Source organism: Ammospiza nelsoni, chromosome 7 (genome assembly GCF_027579445.1).
Source record: "Ammospiza nelsoni isolate bAmmNel1 chromosome 7, bAmmNel1.pri, whole genome shotgun sequence".
NCBI lineage: Eukaryota > Metazoa > Chordata > Aves > Passeriformes > Passerellidae > Ammospiza > Ammospiza nelsoni.
Window position 1 is genome coordinate 500,826 of NC_080639.1, and position 15,712 is coordinate 516,537.

Here is a 15,712-nt window from a genome sequence, read left to right on the forward strand (position 1 = left end):
GCAATTAGAGCAATAAACAAGTCTAGGAGAGGAGAAGATGGCTGCATCCAGGTGTCATGGAAAAAGCTGCTACATCCATCTCTTCCAGCTCATCCGCTCTGCTCTGGTGAGACTGTACCTGAGGTACTGCATCCAGCTCTGGGGTCTCCAGCACAGGAAGGATATGGATCTGTTGGAGCGAGTCCAGAGGAGGTCATGGAGATGCTCCAAGGGGCTAAGGGGGGTCCAAGAGCTGGAGAGGGACTTTGGACAAGGGCCCAGAGTTACAGGACAAGGTGGCTTCACATTGACAGAGGGCAGGGTTAGATGGGATTCTGGGAAGAAATTGTTCCCTGTGAGGGTGCTGAGGCCCTGGCACAGAGTTCCCAGAGAAGCTGTGATTGCCCCTGGATCCCTGGCAGTGCCCAAGGCCAGGTTGGACGGGGCTTGGAGCAGCCTGGGACAGTGGAAGGTGTCCCTGCCCATGGCAGGGGTTTGGAGTGAGATGAGTTTTAAGGGTCCTTCCAAACCAAGCCAGTCTCTGACTCTATGATCCCGCAGCTTTTGGGACAGCAGGCAGCTACCCATCACATCCCAAACAGCCAAAAACACCCAGGCAATGCTAAAGCCCCTTATGAGCCAAAGCTTTCCCTGTCCTGGAGTGCTTCTCCAGGGACAAAATCATGGCAGGAGAACACACCGGGCATTCAAAATTCTGCCCGTTTTGCAAAGGGCAGCCACTAAAAACAGACACCTAAAATGTGTTTAAAATGCCCTAAAAGCACATTCAAGACTGGGTTCTGCACTGAACATTGTTTGAAATGACCAGTCATTGAAAGAACAACCTGAGAGTAAGGATGTGAGTAGCCCCTGTACCAACAGCTTTATTCAGGAAATTTGCTGGGAGTGGGGCACAGTGCAGTCAGCAAATGTATTTTAATCCTGACAATCAGAGGAATACAGGAACAAGGAAAACACTGAGCTGTTGGCACCACTTGCAAAGAAAAACTGGGATAAAGACTGCATTGATCTATCCTAACTATACAGGTTATTTAGTTATATTCTGCTTTTGGAGGAAAAGCAAAGAGTACATAATTAGGAATATTTCTTATCAACCATCACAGCAGCCTCTTCAGAGTACACACATACTGGTGTCACAAGCCAAAGCCTGGATTCCTTTAATTCCAGCAAAAACATTTCTCCTAGGATGAAAATCCAGCCTGTAGCTCCCTTATGTTCCCATGTGGGGCAGGCATTCATGGTATCAAACAGCCTTGCCACCTTCTCAACCACGGGAAAAGTAATTCCATTATTCAGTACCCAACTCACTCACTGGAAAAGGGAACTCTAAGCTGCATCAACCCCATGCCACGGGTGGATGACTGGAGAAGGCTTTCCACCTACTGCCACATCCTCAGCCCCACTGCAGAACCCTGCCTCACAGCAGGAAAGACCATCTGCAATGAGACCTGATGGGTATTTTATCCCCTTGGAAACACACTTAGAAAGTCCCTGCCTTTTCTAAAAGCCATGACCACCTCAGAAGCTGAGCTTCACTGCTTTCCTCAAAGAAATCCTCCAAACGGACTGATTTTCTATTTCCCTTGGTAATTTCAGGTGCACACATTCCAGCTGTCAATCCCTCCATGTCCCCCCACAGGCATGGGAGCCCAGGGGATGAGCTCAAGCCTCAGTGAGAGCAGCTCAGAGCAGCTCCTGTCTCTGCCTCAAGGAGCCCGAGGTGAAGTGGGGGCTGTCCCCATGCTGCCCTGCCACCCACAGCAGTGAAGACAGCCACCAAACCCGGGGTGACCACGTTGGGCTGGGGGCCCTCAGCAAGGTGAGATCCAGCATCAACACCTGCCCCATCCCTCTGGGAGACACGGTGGGGGGTTTGTCCAATTTCCATGTCACCCAAAGAAGCGCCCCTTCAGAAAGGCACATACCTGCCCAGGCTTGGAAGAAGCCAGAGCTCTGGCTTCTTCCCACCCCACTAAGGCACTCAGCAGCTAAATATGACTTTGGCTTACCAAAATTTTAAAGACAAGGGGAAAATAGAAGGGAAATTTTTGGGGTTTTTTTCCCCCTGTTTTGATCATTTTGAGGCACAAAATGCACAGGTTTCTCTCAGAACAAAGGGATAGCACTGAATAATGCAAACATTTTAGCATCAGGCCAAGTCCTCAGAAGTAATAAAGTTTAGTGCTTACAGGTTAAAAGGCTACTCAAGGTATTACAGATACTACACATGGCCAGTTACTTTGAAAATACACTATTAATATTATTGGCTAATATTAATATTATGTGAATTGACAGTAGCATGCAGGTGACAGAAAAGGGTATAAGAAAAATTAGGGTAAAACTCACATCTGGGTGTGGAATAGCGTATTGTCCCTGAATTGCATAGGCCTGTAAAGGAAAAGCAAAGATGTTACTAGGGCTGGCAGGACATGAGGAGAGAACTCCATCCCTCTGTTGGGACCCCCTGTATCACATTAAATTCCCTAGGGCACCAAATCCTTGGGGCAGGAGAGAGATGTTCCACCTTCCATTCAACCTAGAGCATGCTGAGCTATCTGACTTCAAGGGCTCAGGCTCAGTTTGGCTTTTTCAGAGGGAAAGAAACAGCTCTTTATAGGTGCCAGCATTGCATAGAGCAGGAATATCAGGCTGTGGCTGGTCTTTGCTGTACAAAAAATAAGGATCAGTTGCACGGGGGTTGAAAGTGGACGATCTTTAGTGCCCCTCTAACAACCAGAATCTGTGTAGCAGGTGCACAGTGACATCGCTGCCCAAGCGTGATCCCAAAGAGCAAGCCAGCTCCGTGAGCCTCTCCATATTTCCAGGTGCACAAGTCCCAGTGGATGCTTTACATCCACCCAGTATATTCCAGTGCTCTGCTGGGGCATGGAGGCGAGGGCAGCCTGCACTGCAATGCCTTTCACCAGCTGTAATTGATAAATCCATGCAAGTATCTGCCAGGCAAATGGGTTTGTGTGTTTTTCCCATCCTTTATAGCAATCCTTTCTCTTTTTGTTTGTAAATAACCTCAAAATAAGTACCAATGTGGGTGAAGAGCCAGACACTAGAGAGCCCAATATTTAGGACTTAACCAGCAAGCAAAACATATCTCACTTGTTGACACATTATTCAGATGATTCTGAAAGAAATGGCAAAAGAGATGGAGAACACTTTGAAAAGGGAGAGTAAAGATTGCCAAGACAAATGAAAGGAAAAAACTCTGGAACCACCTGCAAATTTGCTGCATTGTTTGCAAAGAGCAAAGTGCTTTGTGTAAAGGAAATCCCCAAAATCATGCAGGAGGAAAAGGGAAAATGGCTGTCTCAGTGCCCACCAGCAACCCAGCACAACGGGGACGTGACAGAGGCTGAAAAGTTGCCTGTCCTGGTGGTTTAATTTGGCCATTGGTTTTTGATTAGAAAAACTGAGTCAAAAAAGGTAATCAAGGGCAGGAAGGTGTCTTGGACAGATGCAACTCAACTCTGACCTTTGAGGGCTGGTCCCTTTGGCAGCAGCCGTTGGCTGCTACATCACTCAGCCTGCTGAGCTCCTGGAGGCTCATCCCACCCCAAACACCTGTCACCAGCTGTCACCAGCTGTCCTTGACCCACCCGCCCCATGCCACCCCTCAGGCAGAGCCAAAGGGCTCCCAACATTGGGAAGAACTCTCACTTCAGAGACAGTTGCTTCCTCCCATGATGTTACTTCTGTCCAAGAAACCAGCCATTCACAGCAGAAGAACTGCTGCCTCCATCTCACTCTCCCTTTTGAACAGACCAGGCAGCTGGACTCGAAGTTCTTTTCCAGGACGGCTGCTCAGATGGAGTGACATACTCCTGATCCCAATGATTGGCTAATGCAGCCTAAAATAGCCTGTGCTCTGGACTCTGCTCCTGTTCTTAGTTTGTCCTTCTATTTATTATGATTGGAGAGAAATTAAGTGACTTGTGTGGAGCTGCTCTGGGTGGCATAAGCTGTGGTTTTGTGGTGCTGGCCCTGCCTGGATGCTGGAGCTCTTGGGAAGGTACATCCCCTGCTGGATGTCATGCACCTCAGCAGAGTGGCATCTACAGGCAGGCCCTCAGTCACCAGGTGAGGTGATGGGATGAGGTGGAGAAAGCAACAGTGCAAGTTCCCTCTTTAGAAACAGCCATGTGCTCAGTTGCTCTTGTTTCTGCTGATTTTTGTTTTCAGAATAACCTCCAGCTCACCCGTGTGATGGTCATCCCACAAAGGAAAAACCACCCCAAAGCTCATGGCTGGAAATAGCACGAGATGTCTGCAAGGCTGCAGTGTCACTGGGGTGACACAGTGCAGGCTCTGGCACAGGGGGAAGCAATACCCCAAACCAGCTGAGCGCCAAGGAGGGGGACACGGCTCTCCCATGGTGGCTGGCCTGAACAGAGAAGGAGCTGTGACAAGCCCTTCCTACGATGGATCAATTACAGCTACACAAAGGTATTTCTAATTGAGCTGGAGGTGCCAGAGAGCAGCGACATCCTCTTGTTCAACAATGCTTTTCTAATCCTCTCCTTCTCAACCACTGACAAATACTGAACTTGGGTCTGGTGAAGTAAATTCTAGCCTTTCCTTTGTGTCTCCCCAGGCTGGCTGTTCCCTTCTGCTCATTGTCCAGCATCCATCACAGGAGCTAAGCCAAGAGCTTTCAGTCCAGCTGCCATGGCACACAATGGATGGGATGACACCATGCAAGTCAGAAGGCAAGAAACCTGAGTGCACTAACGGGCAGCGGCTGGTGCTGCAGTAAAAGGCTGAGGTTGGCAGTGGAGGCTGCAAGCGGGTCGGCTCTTACCTGACCACCTGCAAAAATGACAGGGGTGGAGGCGGGCTTTGGGCGGTAGGGAATGGTGGCACCTTTTGGTGGGGACTAGGAAAAGGGATAAGGAGAGGGAGAGAGAACATTAGAACAGCTTTCCTGAAACAGCGGCAAAAAGAGTGTTAGAAAGCACCTAACAGAGCACGGCCCCCAGGGCCGCCACGGCAACACCCGCACCAGGCAACACCGCGTTTCTGGACAGGAGCACACAGGGGAAAGAGGGGTTCCATGGGCAACAAGGACAACCTGGGGCATGGGAGATCCCCTGCCAAGGAACAGGCCCCTAAATGGCCTCCTGGACCTCCGCTGCCTGCCTCAGCTTTGCTCTGCTCTGCGCAAACCGCATCGCCTGCTCCAGGCTCTGGGAATCCTCCTCAGAATGCCCTGAGGAGAGCCTCAAACAGCAAGATGGGGAGGTACAGCCCATCTGAGCAACCCAGCACCATGCTCAAGCTCTTTGGCTGCCCTCATCTTCCTCACTGCCTGAAAAGGGTCACCTTCAGGCCTTGGTGTGGTCATCGCCATCTGAGCTGTGACATGGATGCTGCAAGGCACCTGTGGTCAGCTTAGAGGTGTCCCTGCACATGGCAGCGGGCTGGAATTAGATGGCCTTTAAGGTCCTTTCCAACCCACACATTCTGTGATTCCATGATTCTGTGGTCTTGCTGCTCTGTTTCCTCCCTGGGTAGGTCTGAGCAGAGCTGCAGTGAACGAGCTGCAGGTGTGATGCGCAGGAGCTGCTCACCCAAGTTCTTCCTCTGGTTTTCTCCTGAACAACTTACGGGCTATAGGAAACATGGAAATTTCTAGGGATCAGGAGAGATTTCAGCTCTCTTCTTCCTTTCTACCCAAAGTTAAAACAACTCAGTGACTGCTATATAAGGACAGGCAATAGAAATTACACAATCTCATGGAAAAAAAAAATCCTGTACATTCTTTGGATATCCACTTGTAGGAAAGCAACATTACCTAAATCCTGCTGCTAAGCACCTCTCTGTGGGAAAGCTGATCAAAGTACATCTCCAGCATCCCAAACCCACTTGTTCTTTTATTGCATTACAAATCTTGGAGGCAACGAGATGGGATTATCTGTTTAAGACTGAAAGGTGATATGGAACATCTCTATGAGCCATTAAAGCCAGGGCATTTTCCAGATTTCAGACTGCAAGAAGACTTGTGGGTTTTTCTCTTTCCTCTCTGTACAGAGGAGCAGCTCATCTTGCTTTGTGAGAAAAACTTTTTAATACACCTGGCAAGCATCATCTCAGGCTCATCTCTACTGCAGTCTGATGATGACCCAGATGTCATTGGGTGCTGCAGTCTACGACCTGGTCATCCAAAATTCCTACGGCAGCAGTGCAGCTGCCTGAGCATCACAGCCAGCAGGCATGGGAAATGTGGCTCCCGGCTATCCCTGCTGAGATGTGCTGCTGCCAAGCTGAAGATGCTTCCATCTGGCTTTGCATCACCTTCACCAAGCCTTGCTATCCACATCTGATGCTTTTCCAGTGGGAAACAATGCAAGAGCGCCTCACATTGGTCCTTGTTTTGTCTGTCTCTGAGATGCACCAGAAGTGGAATGTGTCACCATCCTGTGTCCCAGGAGCTTTCCTCCTGGAGCTTCTCCCATCTGAGGTGGCAGGTGTGGACATGAGGCATGTGGCTGAGGTCATCTCCAGCAACTGGTACAGCAGCATTTCTCCATGGCAGAGATCTTCCAGCTCTGTTTGTCACCATTTATCCCAGAAAAGGGCACCTTGGACATATATCCATGTGCCCTACAGTCCCTGCTCTCCACCAGCCTTCCTCACTACCATTCCCACTGTGCCTCACTGGAACACAGCCTTGTGCTCCCAGTTGCAGCTCCCCCAGTGCATGGGATGCTCTGGCCTCCTCCTCCTGGTTGTGGTCCTTGTGAGGCAGAGACCAGGTTCTTGGAGCAGTGGCTGTCTGTAGCCCCCATATCCTTCTCACAGCACCCTGAGTGCTGCTGGGATGCCAGGCCAGGCTGTCCCAGCTTGCTGGCACCCCTCTGCCCTAAAGCCACCCCCTGCTCTGACACAAACCACCTCCTCTGGGGCACCCAACCAGACAGGCTTCCAGTGTGGGACTCTAGAAACTACGGACAATGGTGGGGAAAAGACACGGGGTGTATTTCCAGCAGAGGTACCAGGAAATGAGAGTGGTCTGACAACGCGTGGTGAAGGGGACACGAGAGACACGCTCTACAGCTCCCAGCACTCTGGTGGGGCCAGCTGGGATTTTTTTTTCCATATGTACTTTACCCTCTTTGTTACAGACTGTACCTCCAGCATCACCACACAGATCTGTTTGACACACTGGATAATTGCGTCGGGTGTCCCCGAGATTGTCACCGCCCGCTCCGTGGAGTTGGGCAGCATGTCCCCCGCCACTTGGACCTGAGCACCTGTGGACTGGAGACAGAAAGAGAGAGGAAGGAGAAATCCCACAGCTGAACGCCTTCACTCAGAGCCAGCTCCAGCCCCAACACCATGCGCCTCCTGAGGGCCCGGCACCGGGGCATCCCGTGGGATGCTGCTCCTACATCAGCCACACCATTCCGGGAAGCAACGTGATCCGTGATGCAGCACAGGGATCCCCTTTTCCAAGGCAGCTCCCCTTTGGATGCAGATCAGCTCCGAGGAGCTGCACTGAAGGGCAATAATGAAACAGAATCTGCCTTACCTCTCGGATTTCCTTGATCTTGGAGCCCCCCTTGCCGATGAGGGACCCGCACTGACTCGCTGGCACCACAAGCCGCAGTGTCACTGGAGGCTTGCTGGTAGCGGTGCTGTTGCTCATGGAGTTGGTTATGTCCTTGGGAAGGAAAAGTGCAGCACATCAGCCCTTGGTACCTGACCAGAGCCACCTCCAGTGCCCAGGTGGCACATCTATACACATCGTGGTCAGGTGACTAAAGTGTTCCCTCTTAAACACTTCCAGGGATGGTGACCACTACTGCCCTGGGCAGCCTGTTCCCAGGCCTGACAGACCTTCCAGTGAAGAAATCTTCCCTAATATCCAACCCAAACCTGAGGTTATTTCCTCTGGTCCTGTCACTGGTTACCTGGGAGAAAAGACCAACCCCTAAATGGCTACACTCTCCTTCCAAGTAGTTGTAGAGAGTGAGAAGGTCCCCCCGGAGCCTCCTTTTCTCCGGGCTGAGTCTCCCAGCCCCCTGAGCTACTCCCCATCAGACTCGTGCTCCAGACCCACCCTACTCAGAGATGTGTGAAAGGTTCTGTGCTGAGGCCATGTCCCAGTTAGTAAAACCCAAGCAGGCACTGCTGTCCCCAGCCATGGGCTGCCTCACATTTCTCACCTCCTCAAATTTGTAGGCGATCATGGCAAAAGCCTTGAAGATGGCATCAGTGGGGCCAGTGATGGTCACAATCCGCTCAGGGCAGTTCCCCTCCGAGATGTTGATCCTTGCCCCACTCTGGAAAGAGAAGAGGAGTCCTGAAATAGCCACGGCCAAGCAGGTTGGGTCCTCTCTCAGCCTGATACCTGTGCCAGCCTCACAGCATTCCAGCTACCCTTCCCAACTCGCACCCTCCTCTGCAGTGATTTCAGCCCTGCCTTATCCCAGCCCTTAGAAAGGGTTTCCAATGTTTTATCACAAAGCAAACCCATGGGATCGAGGTAAGACCAGCTCACAGGGTCATTGCCTGTGAAGAGTTTTGCTCACTGTCCTGACAATTCCCCAGGAGCTGCAGGCACAAAGACCCTGGAAAAACTCAAAGCATCTTACAAGTGACTTAATTTCAATGTTTCATTAAATACTTGACTCTGGAAAATGTGACAGGAGTTTGAGTGTGAAGGAAAAAACTGGTTCAAAGAGCTCTGGGGACAGCTGGCTTGCTTGTCCTGACCCTGGGAATTACTGCACATATCACACAGGGCAATATGCAGCTCTGGCCACTCTGCACTCCCTTTCTCCTACAAATCATCCACAGAGCAGGCTGCTCACCTCCTCACGCATCTTCTTCACGGTCTCTCCTTTCTGAAACAAGAGGGAAAACCAAGCCATTACTGAAAATTCACCACTTCTACCTTTAAAACAACCCTACCAAAATGCATCTCCCTGATACATGCCAATGTGTAGCCAAACACGTGGGGGCTGTGATGCCTGGCCCTGCATTCACACGTGACGGTCAGCTGAAGAGCTGAGCATGTAAATGATCAAATATGTATATACAAATTCACAACTGTGAATCTTCCCAGAGTTGGACAAAATGGAAAAATAAGGCACAAGCATACAGGGAAACGGGTTCATGCTGAAAATGTTTGCCACCCTAAACCTTTCTTTTAAAACCACCCAAAAAAACCCCTAATCCTGTATAGCCAGGACTTTCCAAAACACTGTGGAAACACCAGAGCAACTCAGGAAGCTTTTTTGGACAAGGTAAATGGAGTCCTCTGGCCTCAGAGACAGGGGCTATAGAATTACTTAAAATATAATTTAAATGTATCTGTGTGACATTTTTAGTATCTCTTAATGAAGTTATTTGATGAAAACACCAGAGCAACATGACTGTAAACTCCCAGCCATCACCCAGTGAAGCAGCTGGAAACAGGTGAGTTTGGTGAGGTTTGGTGGGAATGGTCTTTTGGTGGTTGGTGAGGTTTTTAGGGGAATGGTCTTTTGACCCCTTTGTGGGTTTCTCCTAATTTCTGGCTCACAAATGCAGCACCTAGCTCAGGCACCCAACACTTTTCAGGACATCACAGGGAAGAGGTGACTGTGGCATATGTCACACCACAGGTGCAGGAACAGCATCAAAGGTACATTAAAAGGCATCCTTACCTTCCCAATGATGCTTCCAACTTCCTACACAGAGAAAAAGCCAAAACCAGAGGAAATGACATTAGAAAACGTGATGAGAATCCAACCCAACCCCATAACCAAGTGAAGACCTGGTGGACATAGTTCCCAGCAGAGGGACAGGGCTGAGGGGCAGGAACGAGAGGGAGTGGGAGCACCATGCCGCTCTCCCCACCGGCATGACAGCTATTCCTGGGGCTGGGACAGCTGGACAGAGCTGTGTGTGGGGCTGGGCAGGTGGGACAGGGGCCTGTGAAGACACCCCCACTGTGGGAGCCCCTTACCTTGCCGTGCATCAGCAGCCGGATGGTGAGGGTGACGTTGAGGCCGCCCTCGGAGACCTTGGACTCCATTTCCTACCGGGAACAGGAGACGTGCACTAGCTGGGAGAGCAGCCCGGCACAGGCAGCACCTTGGCAGGATCACCTGGGACACAGCGGGGAAGGCTGGCTCTCAGAATGGGTTCCTGGAGGTGGGACAGACTCCACAGAGTAGCTAAAACCAACTCTGGAGCCAGGCATCAGATGAGCAGCCTGGCCAAGGGCCAGCGGCTGCAGTGGGGCTTTAAAGCGATCACAGCACCTGTCTAGCAAATCAAAGTTCACCATTTCCAGCATAAAGAAAACACAAGGCACCTTTCCTGTGGTCAGGATTGTCTATCTGACTCGAGGAGCACTGAATGGGAAGGACAGAACTGGCATCCTGGTTGCCATGCATCCTGACCTGAGAGCTCCCAGCTAGGCAGACTGTGGACCACACCCCTTCCAGCCACTCGTGTCACAAATATCTAAGGAAACCATGCTGTTTTCCCTTTCCATTTTCTCTCTTTCCTCCTCCGCCCTCTAGAGGGTCACTGATGTTTTGAAGTCAAGAGGATGAAATAAATAAAAACCACAGAATGGCAACAAATCCTTCATTTTTCACGCATGATGCCTCTTTAGGAGCATCTCTGCATGAGGACGTGGCATATGAAATGTCCCTGCAGCCCACTGCATGGGGAGAGCAGTCCCATCCCAGAGGGAGGTGCCAGCATTCTTCTACATGCAGTGCTGAGGGATACAGAGCAATCCTCCCTCACGTTATTTAATCCCTCAGTCTGTATGAGATGGGAGATTTTTCATCCTGCTCACAAGCATCTGGCATTTCCCTTTGCTCAGACAGGGACTTATTGAGCAAAAACAGCAGAAGATAAACACGTTCTCAAGTACTGCTTTAATGCAAGTCAGGATGAATAAACAGCAGCAATGCACAGACCTGGGATATGGGTTTGATGCAAAACCTCTTCCCAGAGGTTATTATGAAACCCAAAATGGATAAACCCACGTGGGTTGCAGGGGGATAGAATTCCCTGAAGCTAAAGGACACTGGCTCACTGGGAATGAGGCTGCTTATGACCTACATGCAAACATGGGGCTTGAGGCTGCTGCATCTTACAAATGGAAAAAAAAGATGGAATCTTCACAAGAAGGATAAGAAATGAAACGTGCTGAACACCAAAACAGATTCACTGGCACAGGCTGCCCAGAGAGGCTGTGGGGTCCCAATCCCTGACAGTGCCCAAGGCCAGGTTGGACAGGGCTTGGAGCAACCTGGGAGAGTGGAAGGTGTCCCTGCCTATGGCGGGGGTGAAATGAGATGAGCTTTAAGGTCCCTTCCAACCCAAACCATCTGGTTCTATGTCAAGACAAAAGGTGCTTTTAAGGGTGGGGAGAAGGAGAATATTTCCAAGGAAAAAGGCGATGACATTGGAGACCAAAATAACAGGAATGGGCTGAGAGACTGTAACAGAACAGGCAAGATCAGGAATTTTCAGGACTGAGCCTACTGTAAGGTGTACAATGAAGGAAAATAGTAACTGGCTGTGTTGGTTAACCCCAGGCCGACTCCTGTGCATAGGAGGCAGTGCCAGAAAGGGTCAATAAGCAGACAGGTGGAGGTCAGCATTTCCAGTGCTCACAATGTGCCAGGAGATATACTGCTCACCAGAGACATCACAGAATCACAAAATGGTTTGGGTTGGAAGGGAGCTTAAGATATCCCATTCCACTCCCCTGCCATGGGCAGTGACACCTTCCACTATCCCAGGCTGCTCCAAGCCCTGGAGTCCAACCTCGCCTTGGACACTTCCAGGGATCCAGCTTCTCCAGGCACCCTGTTCCAGGGCCTCTCCACCCTCACAAGGAAGAATTTCTTCCTAAAATCTCATCTAATCCTCCCTTCTTTCAGTCCAAAGCCATTCGCCCTGGTCCTGTGGCAGGGAGAGTGTTTGCCATCTCCAGCTCCACACCCCTTGCAGGAGGAACCCTGCATCAGGCTGTTACGTAAATGCTTCCAATTGATTGAAAAAGTGGGTCATGTGTTAGCCAAATGCTCCTGGCTTTAAGATTTATCAGCATTATTAAATTAAACACGCTTCATGCTCCAGTGAGCAGGAAAGCTATATTGGCCTTTTCTTAATCATACTAGTGAAAGGTAAGTGTTTTATAGGGGGCTCATGGGCTCAATGGAAGGCATGGCAACAATAGATCCGAAGCATTTACTCGGGGCACAGGCCTCCCCCAACAGCCCTCATTCTACATGGACAAAGGGCTGGGAAAACTATCCCCCAGAATGTCATTTTGGGCATTTCAGAGCATTCCCTGCCTGGAGAGAATAATCTCAGCCCCTTCCTCTCCACCATCGTGTTCTGCCTTGTTCACCACAGCTCTGAAATAGGTCCTTTGTCCCCCACTTGAAAGCCCCGAGGACACCATTACATGCGGCCCAATGGACAGAGGAGACACAAAGCCCTGCTCCAGCCCAGTGCCAAGCAGGTGCAGCCCCACAGAGGTCAAAGACATGGAGAATTGGGAGACAGAAGTGTCAGGCTAGGCCCCAGAAGGGAAGCTGCACAGTGAGTCAAGCGAGGCTCTGCCAAGCATCACACCTGGGCAACCACAGGTGGAGGACTGGAGCATCCTTCTTCCATGTATGAGGAGCAGCCAAAAGGTTTTGCACCACAGCAAGGGGAGATCTGCCCCAAAGCAGGACAATGTACTTCCAAAGGATGATCCCATGCCACAATAAATAGGCCTGTTAATTGCAGCTGCCTTTGCACAAGTGCCTAGAGAAGACATCATCAGTTCTCAGAGCAATCTGGTTCTTCCTTGTTTCAAATATATTAAATTCTGGGAAATTTCCTTATTCTATCAGGAAACCCTTTTGTCTGAAAAAGCAACTCAGGAATCCAAGAACAAGGCATAGGAGGGAAAATGAGAGCCCAGACCAGCAGGAAGACTCCTCTTCCCCACGTGCAAACGTACACATTCCAATTTTTCTCTTTTCTCATTTTTTAGAGAATTTGGAACAATTGCCTCAACTGGGGCTCTTGTGTTTATGCTTGCTGATACTTCACTAATACCAAGACATCCCCAAAATAGGAGCAATTCCCTTCCAATTAGGGGAAATCTGAACACTGTGTTTTGAATTAATTTTATAACACAATCATCACAATCATCATACAGGAGGAGGCACATGAAGCAGAACAGGAGAAGGGAAATGGAGCTCTGGGCTGGATGTTGCTCTCCAGCCTAGCTTCCATACAGGAGCTGGAAAAAGCAGAAGCTGGGAGCCAGGGAATCATGCCTCTGATATCCTATCAGGGATGCTATCCCTGATGGCAGGAGGCTCAGCTGAGCTTGAGCAGAGGCCAAATCCCTGCAGGGGGGCTGGGGAACATTGCTGGCTTTGCCCTTGTCCTCCACTTGCTCTTCCTCCTGCCATGCATTCCTAGGGCTCGCTGGGTGCACAAGTCCCATGCAAGCAACCTTTGCTTCCTAGAGTTGTTTTTGGGGGGCACAGGAATATTTTGTTCAAGCTGTCCGAAAACAAACAGAGAGGACAACTCTGTGCAAAGATGCCCCACTGGCATAACTCACCCCCTCCCTAAAACGTTTGAGTGGAAAGTTCACAGGCAACACCAAGCCAATGCAAAGGAAAAAGTCTCCATCACCCCCCCACACCCATCACAGGGCCTCTAGAAAATCCCACTTTCTTGTAGGCATATCACAGAATCACAAAATGGTTTGGGTTGGAAGGGACCTTAATGCTCATCTTGTTCCCCCCCTGCTGTGGGCAAGGACACCTTCCACTATCCCAGGCTCCTCCAAGCCCTGTCCAACCTGGCATTGGACACTTCCAGGGATGGGGCAGCCACAGCCTGGTCAGTGCAGGCTGATAAAATCCAACACCTCAGAGCCCTGCTGACCAAGAGCCCTTGATGACCCGTGCAGGTAAAGAGCAGGGTGGGCAGGGCTTGGTCTGTGCAATCCCTGCTGTGCTACCTTCCCGAAGGACTACACCCAAAACCCTGCCCTGGAGCATCTTGGGTGCTCAGTGGTAATGCCATCCTGGAAAACATCCACCACACTTCCCAGACTCTCTGGTGCTCCACAAACCCCACCAGCACAGATGTTAAAGACAGCCACAAACCCTTGGCATCCTCCAGCACACTGCAATGTCCCACAGCCAGGATTTCTAACAGAGGTGGCAGAATTTAGTGTTGGGAATTAACATCTGGGACAGAACATCCAACACTCAAGACAGCATTTTCCTCTGTGAGGGCGTCTTCACAAAACTCAGACCAGGGTTTTCTGACTCTTGGAAAACTATGGATGTGTTGAAAGTAGAGAAAAGCCAGAGAGGCCAGGAAAGAGGATGTTTTTCTGACATTTCAGGCTCTCTAGCCTGTTTTTTCAAGAAGGGCTGCCTGCCCATCTGCGTAAGCAGAGGAGCTTTCTCCCCACTCATCTCCCGCTGACTTGATCTTGCCATTAAGACCTAATCCGGAGATTTCCAGCGCAGTGTTTTAGAGGCTGGGAAGCTTGGCAATGCAGCCAGCTCAGGATTATGACGACGGCACAGTCTGGCCAGGTCAAGACAGGGTTGGAAGGAGGAAAAACCTTAAACCACACAGAAATGCATCAGCCACCAAAGAGCTTCAGCTGCTGGGAGATGAAGCTGTGGGAGGGAAGTAGCACCATCTACATGAGTGACACCAAAAGCCACTTGGGAACAAAGATGCAATTCCAGCTGCTGCCATTTTCCATAGCTGTAGTCATTTCGGTTGACTTTTCCTCCTCTCCACTCTCCAGCTTCGGTGGAAACATTTTACCAAAAAAGATGCCCTGTGCCATCCTAGTACGTCAGCCAGCAGGATATTCCTGCCTCTCCCCTGCCCATAACCATTAAAAGCAGCACAGGAGATGAACGTCCTGCTCTGGCCCCCACACCAGGCATCTCTGGAGGCTTCTTTCTCAGTCACCTGCTCTCATTTCCCTGCTTCCCTCCAGCTGAGATCACAGCCTAACAGAATCATTTAGGTTGGAAAAGACTTCTATGAACGCCGAGCCCAACTGCTTCCCCAGCACTGTCAAAGCAAACCCTGTCCCCAAGTGCCACGTCAATGCGCCTTTTTAGCAGTTCCTGGGATGGGGACACCACCACTGTCCTGGACTGCCTGTGCCAGTGGCTGACCACCCTTTCCATGAAGAAATTTTTCCCAATGTCCTATCTAAACCTCCTGGAGCACATCCTGGGGCCATTTCCTCTTGTTCTGAATGTCTGCGCTGATACAATGGTGCAGAGCTCCAGCACAGTCACACTGCAGTGGGCACAGCCACATCCCAGCCAAACACCTGCCCTCCCCTCCAGGAGATTCCCAGCCGATTTCCTGGTTTTCTCCTTTATCTGGTGAACCTCACTTATAGGCTCAGGCATTAGCCTCCAACAAAGCAAGTTCAGTCCAGGGAGAATGTCTTGTTTTGTTGCGATGGTTCTACTGCAATCTTTTGTATCAAGACCACTGGATGAAACTGTAGCCTTTCCCTGCCAACCTCCCCAGGATGATGGTTTGGAACACAATTTTCCCCACTGCAACAGGACTGCAGGATGACAGTACCTATCTCTGTGCCCTGATACATTTGTGGGAGATAAAACCTTGAGGTTTGTGTTAATTGCAGGCTTAGAGGAAATTCAGGTACCTTAGACAT

General features: G+C 50.3%; 1 protein-coding gene across 11 annotated transcripts in view; it reads right to left on the reverse strand.

The window, feature by feature from the left end:
* Nucleotides 1–15,712, reverse strand: part of PCBP3 (poly(rC) binding protein 3) — a 45,201-nt gene that overhangs the window by 17,722 nt on the left and 11,767 nt on the right. For 6 of the 11 annotated variants that reach the window (XM_059475716.1, XM_059475719.1, XM_059475715.1 and 3 more), the window contains exons 3-10: nucleotides 9,968–10,109; nucleotides 9,666–9,689; nucleotides 8,829–8,861; nucleotides 8,181–8,297; nucleotides 7,544–7,675; nucleotides 7,144–7,272; nucleotides 4,814–4,888; nucleotides 2,347–2,388 (exon numbers count right to left, since the gene is read on the reverse strand). In XM_059475716.1, the coding sequence (XP_059331699.1) occupies nucleotides 2,347–2,388; nucleotides 4,814–4,888; nucleotides 7,144–7,272; nucleotides 7,544–7,675; nucleotides 8,181–8,297; nucleotides 8,829–8,861; nucleotides 9,666–9,689; nucleotides 9,968–10,036 (621 nt within the window). In that variant the 5' untranslated portion in view covers nucleotides 10,037–10,109. Of the gene's footprint in view, nucleotides 1–2,346; nucleotides 2,389–4,744; nucleotides 4,889–7,143; nucleotides 7,273–7,543; nucleotides 7,676–8,180; nucleotides 8,298–8,828; nucleotides 8,862–9,665; nucleotides 9,690–9,967; nucleotides 10,110–15,712 lie in introns of all 11 variants that reach the window. The other 5 variants (XM_059475722.1, XM_059475724.1, XM_059475721.1 and 2 more) reach the window with 2 other exon arrangements.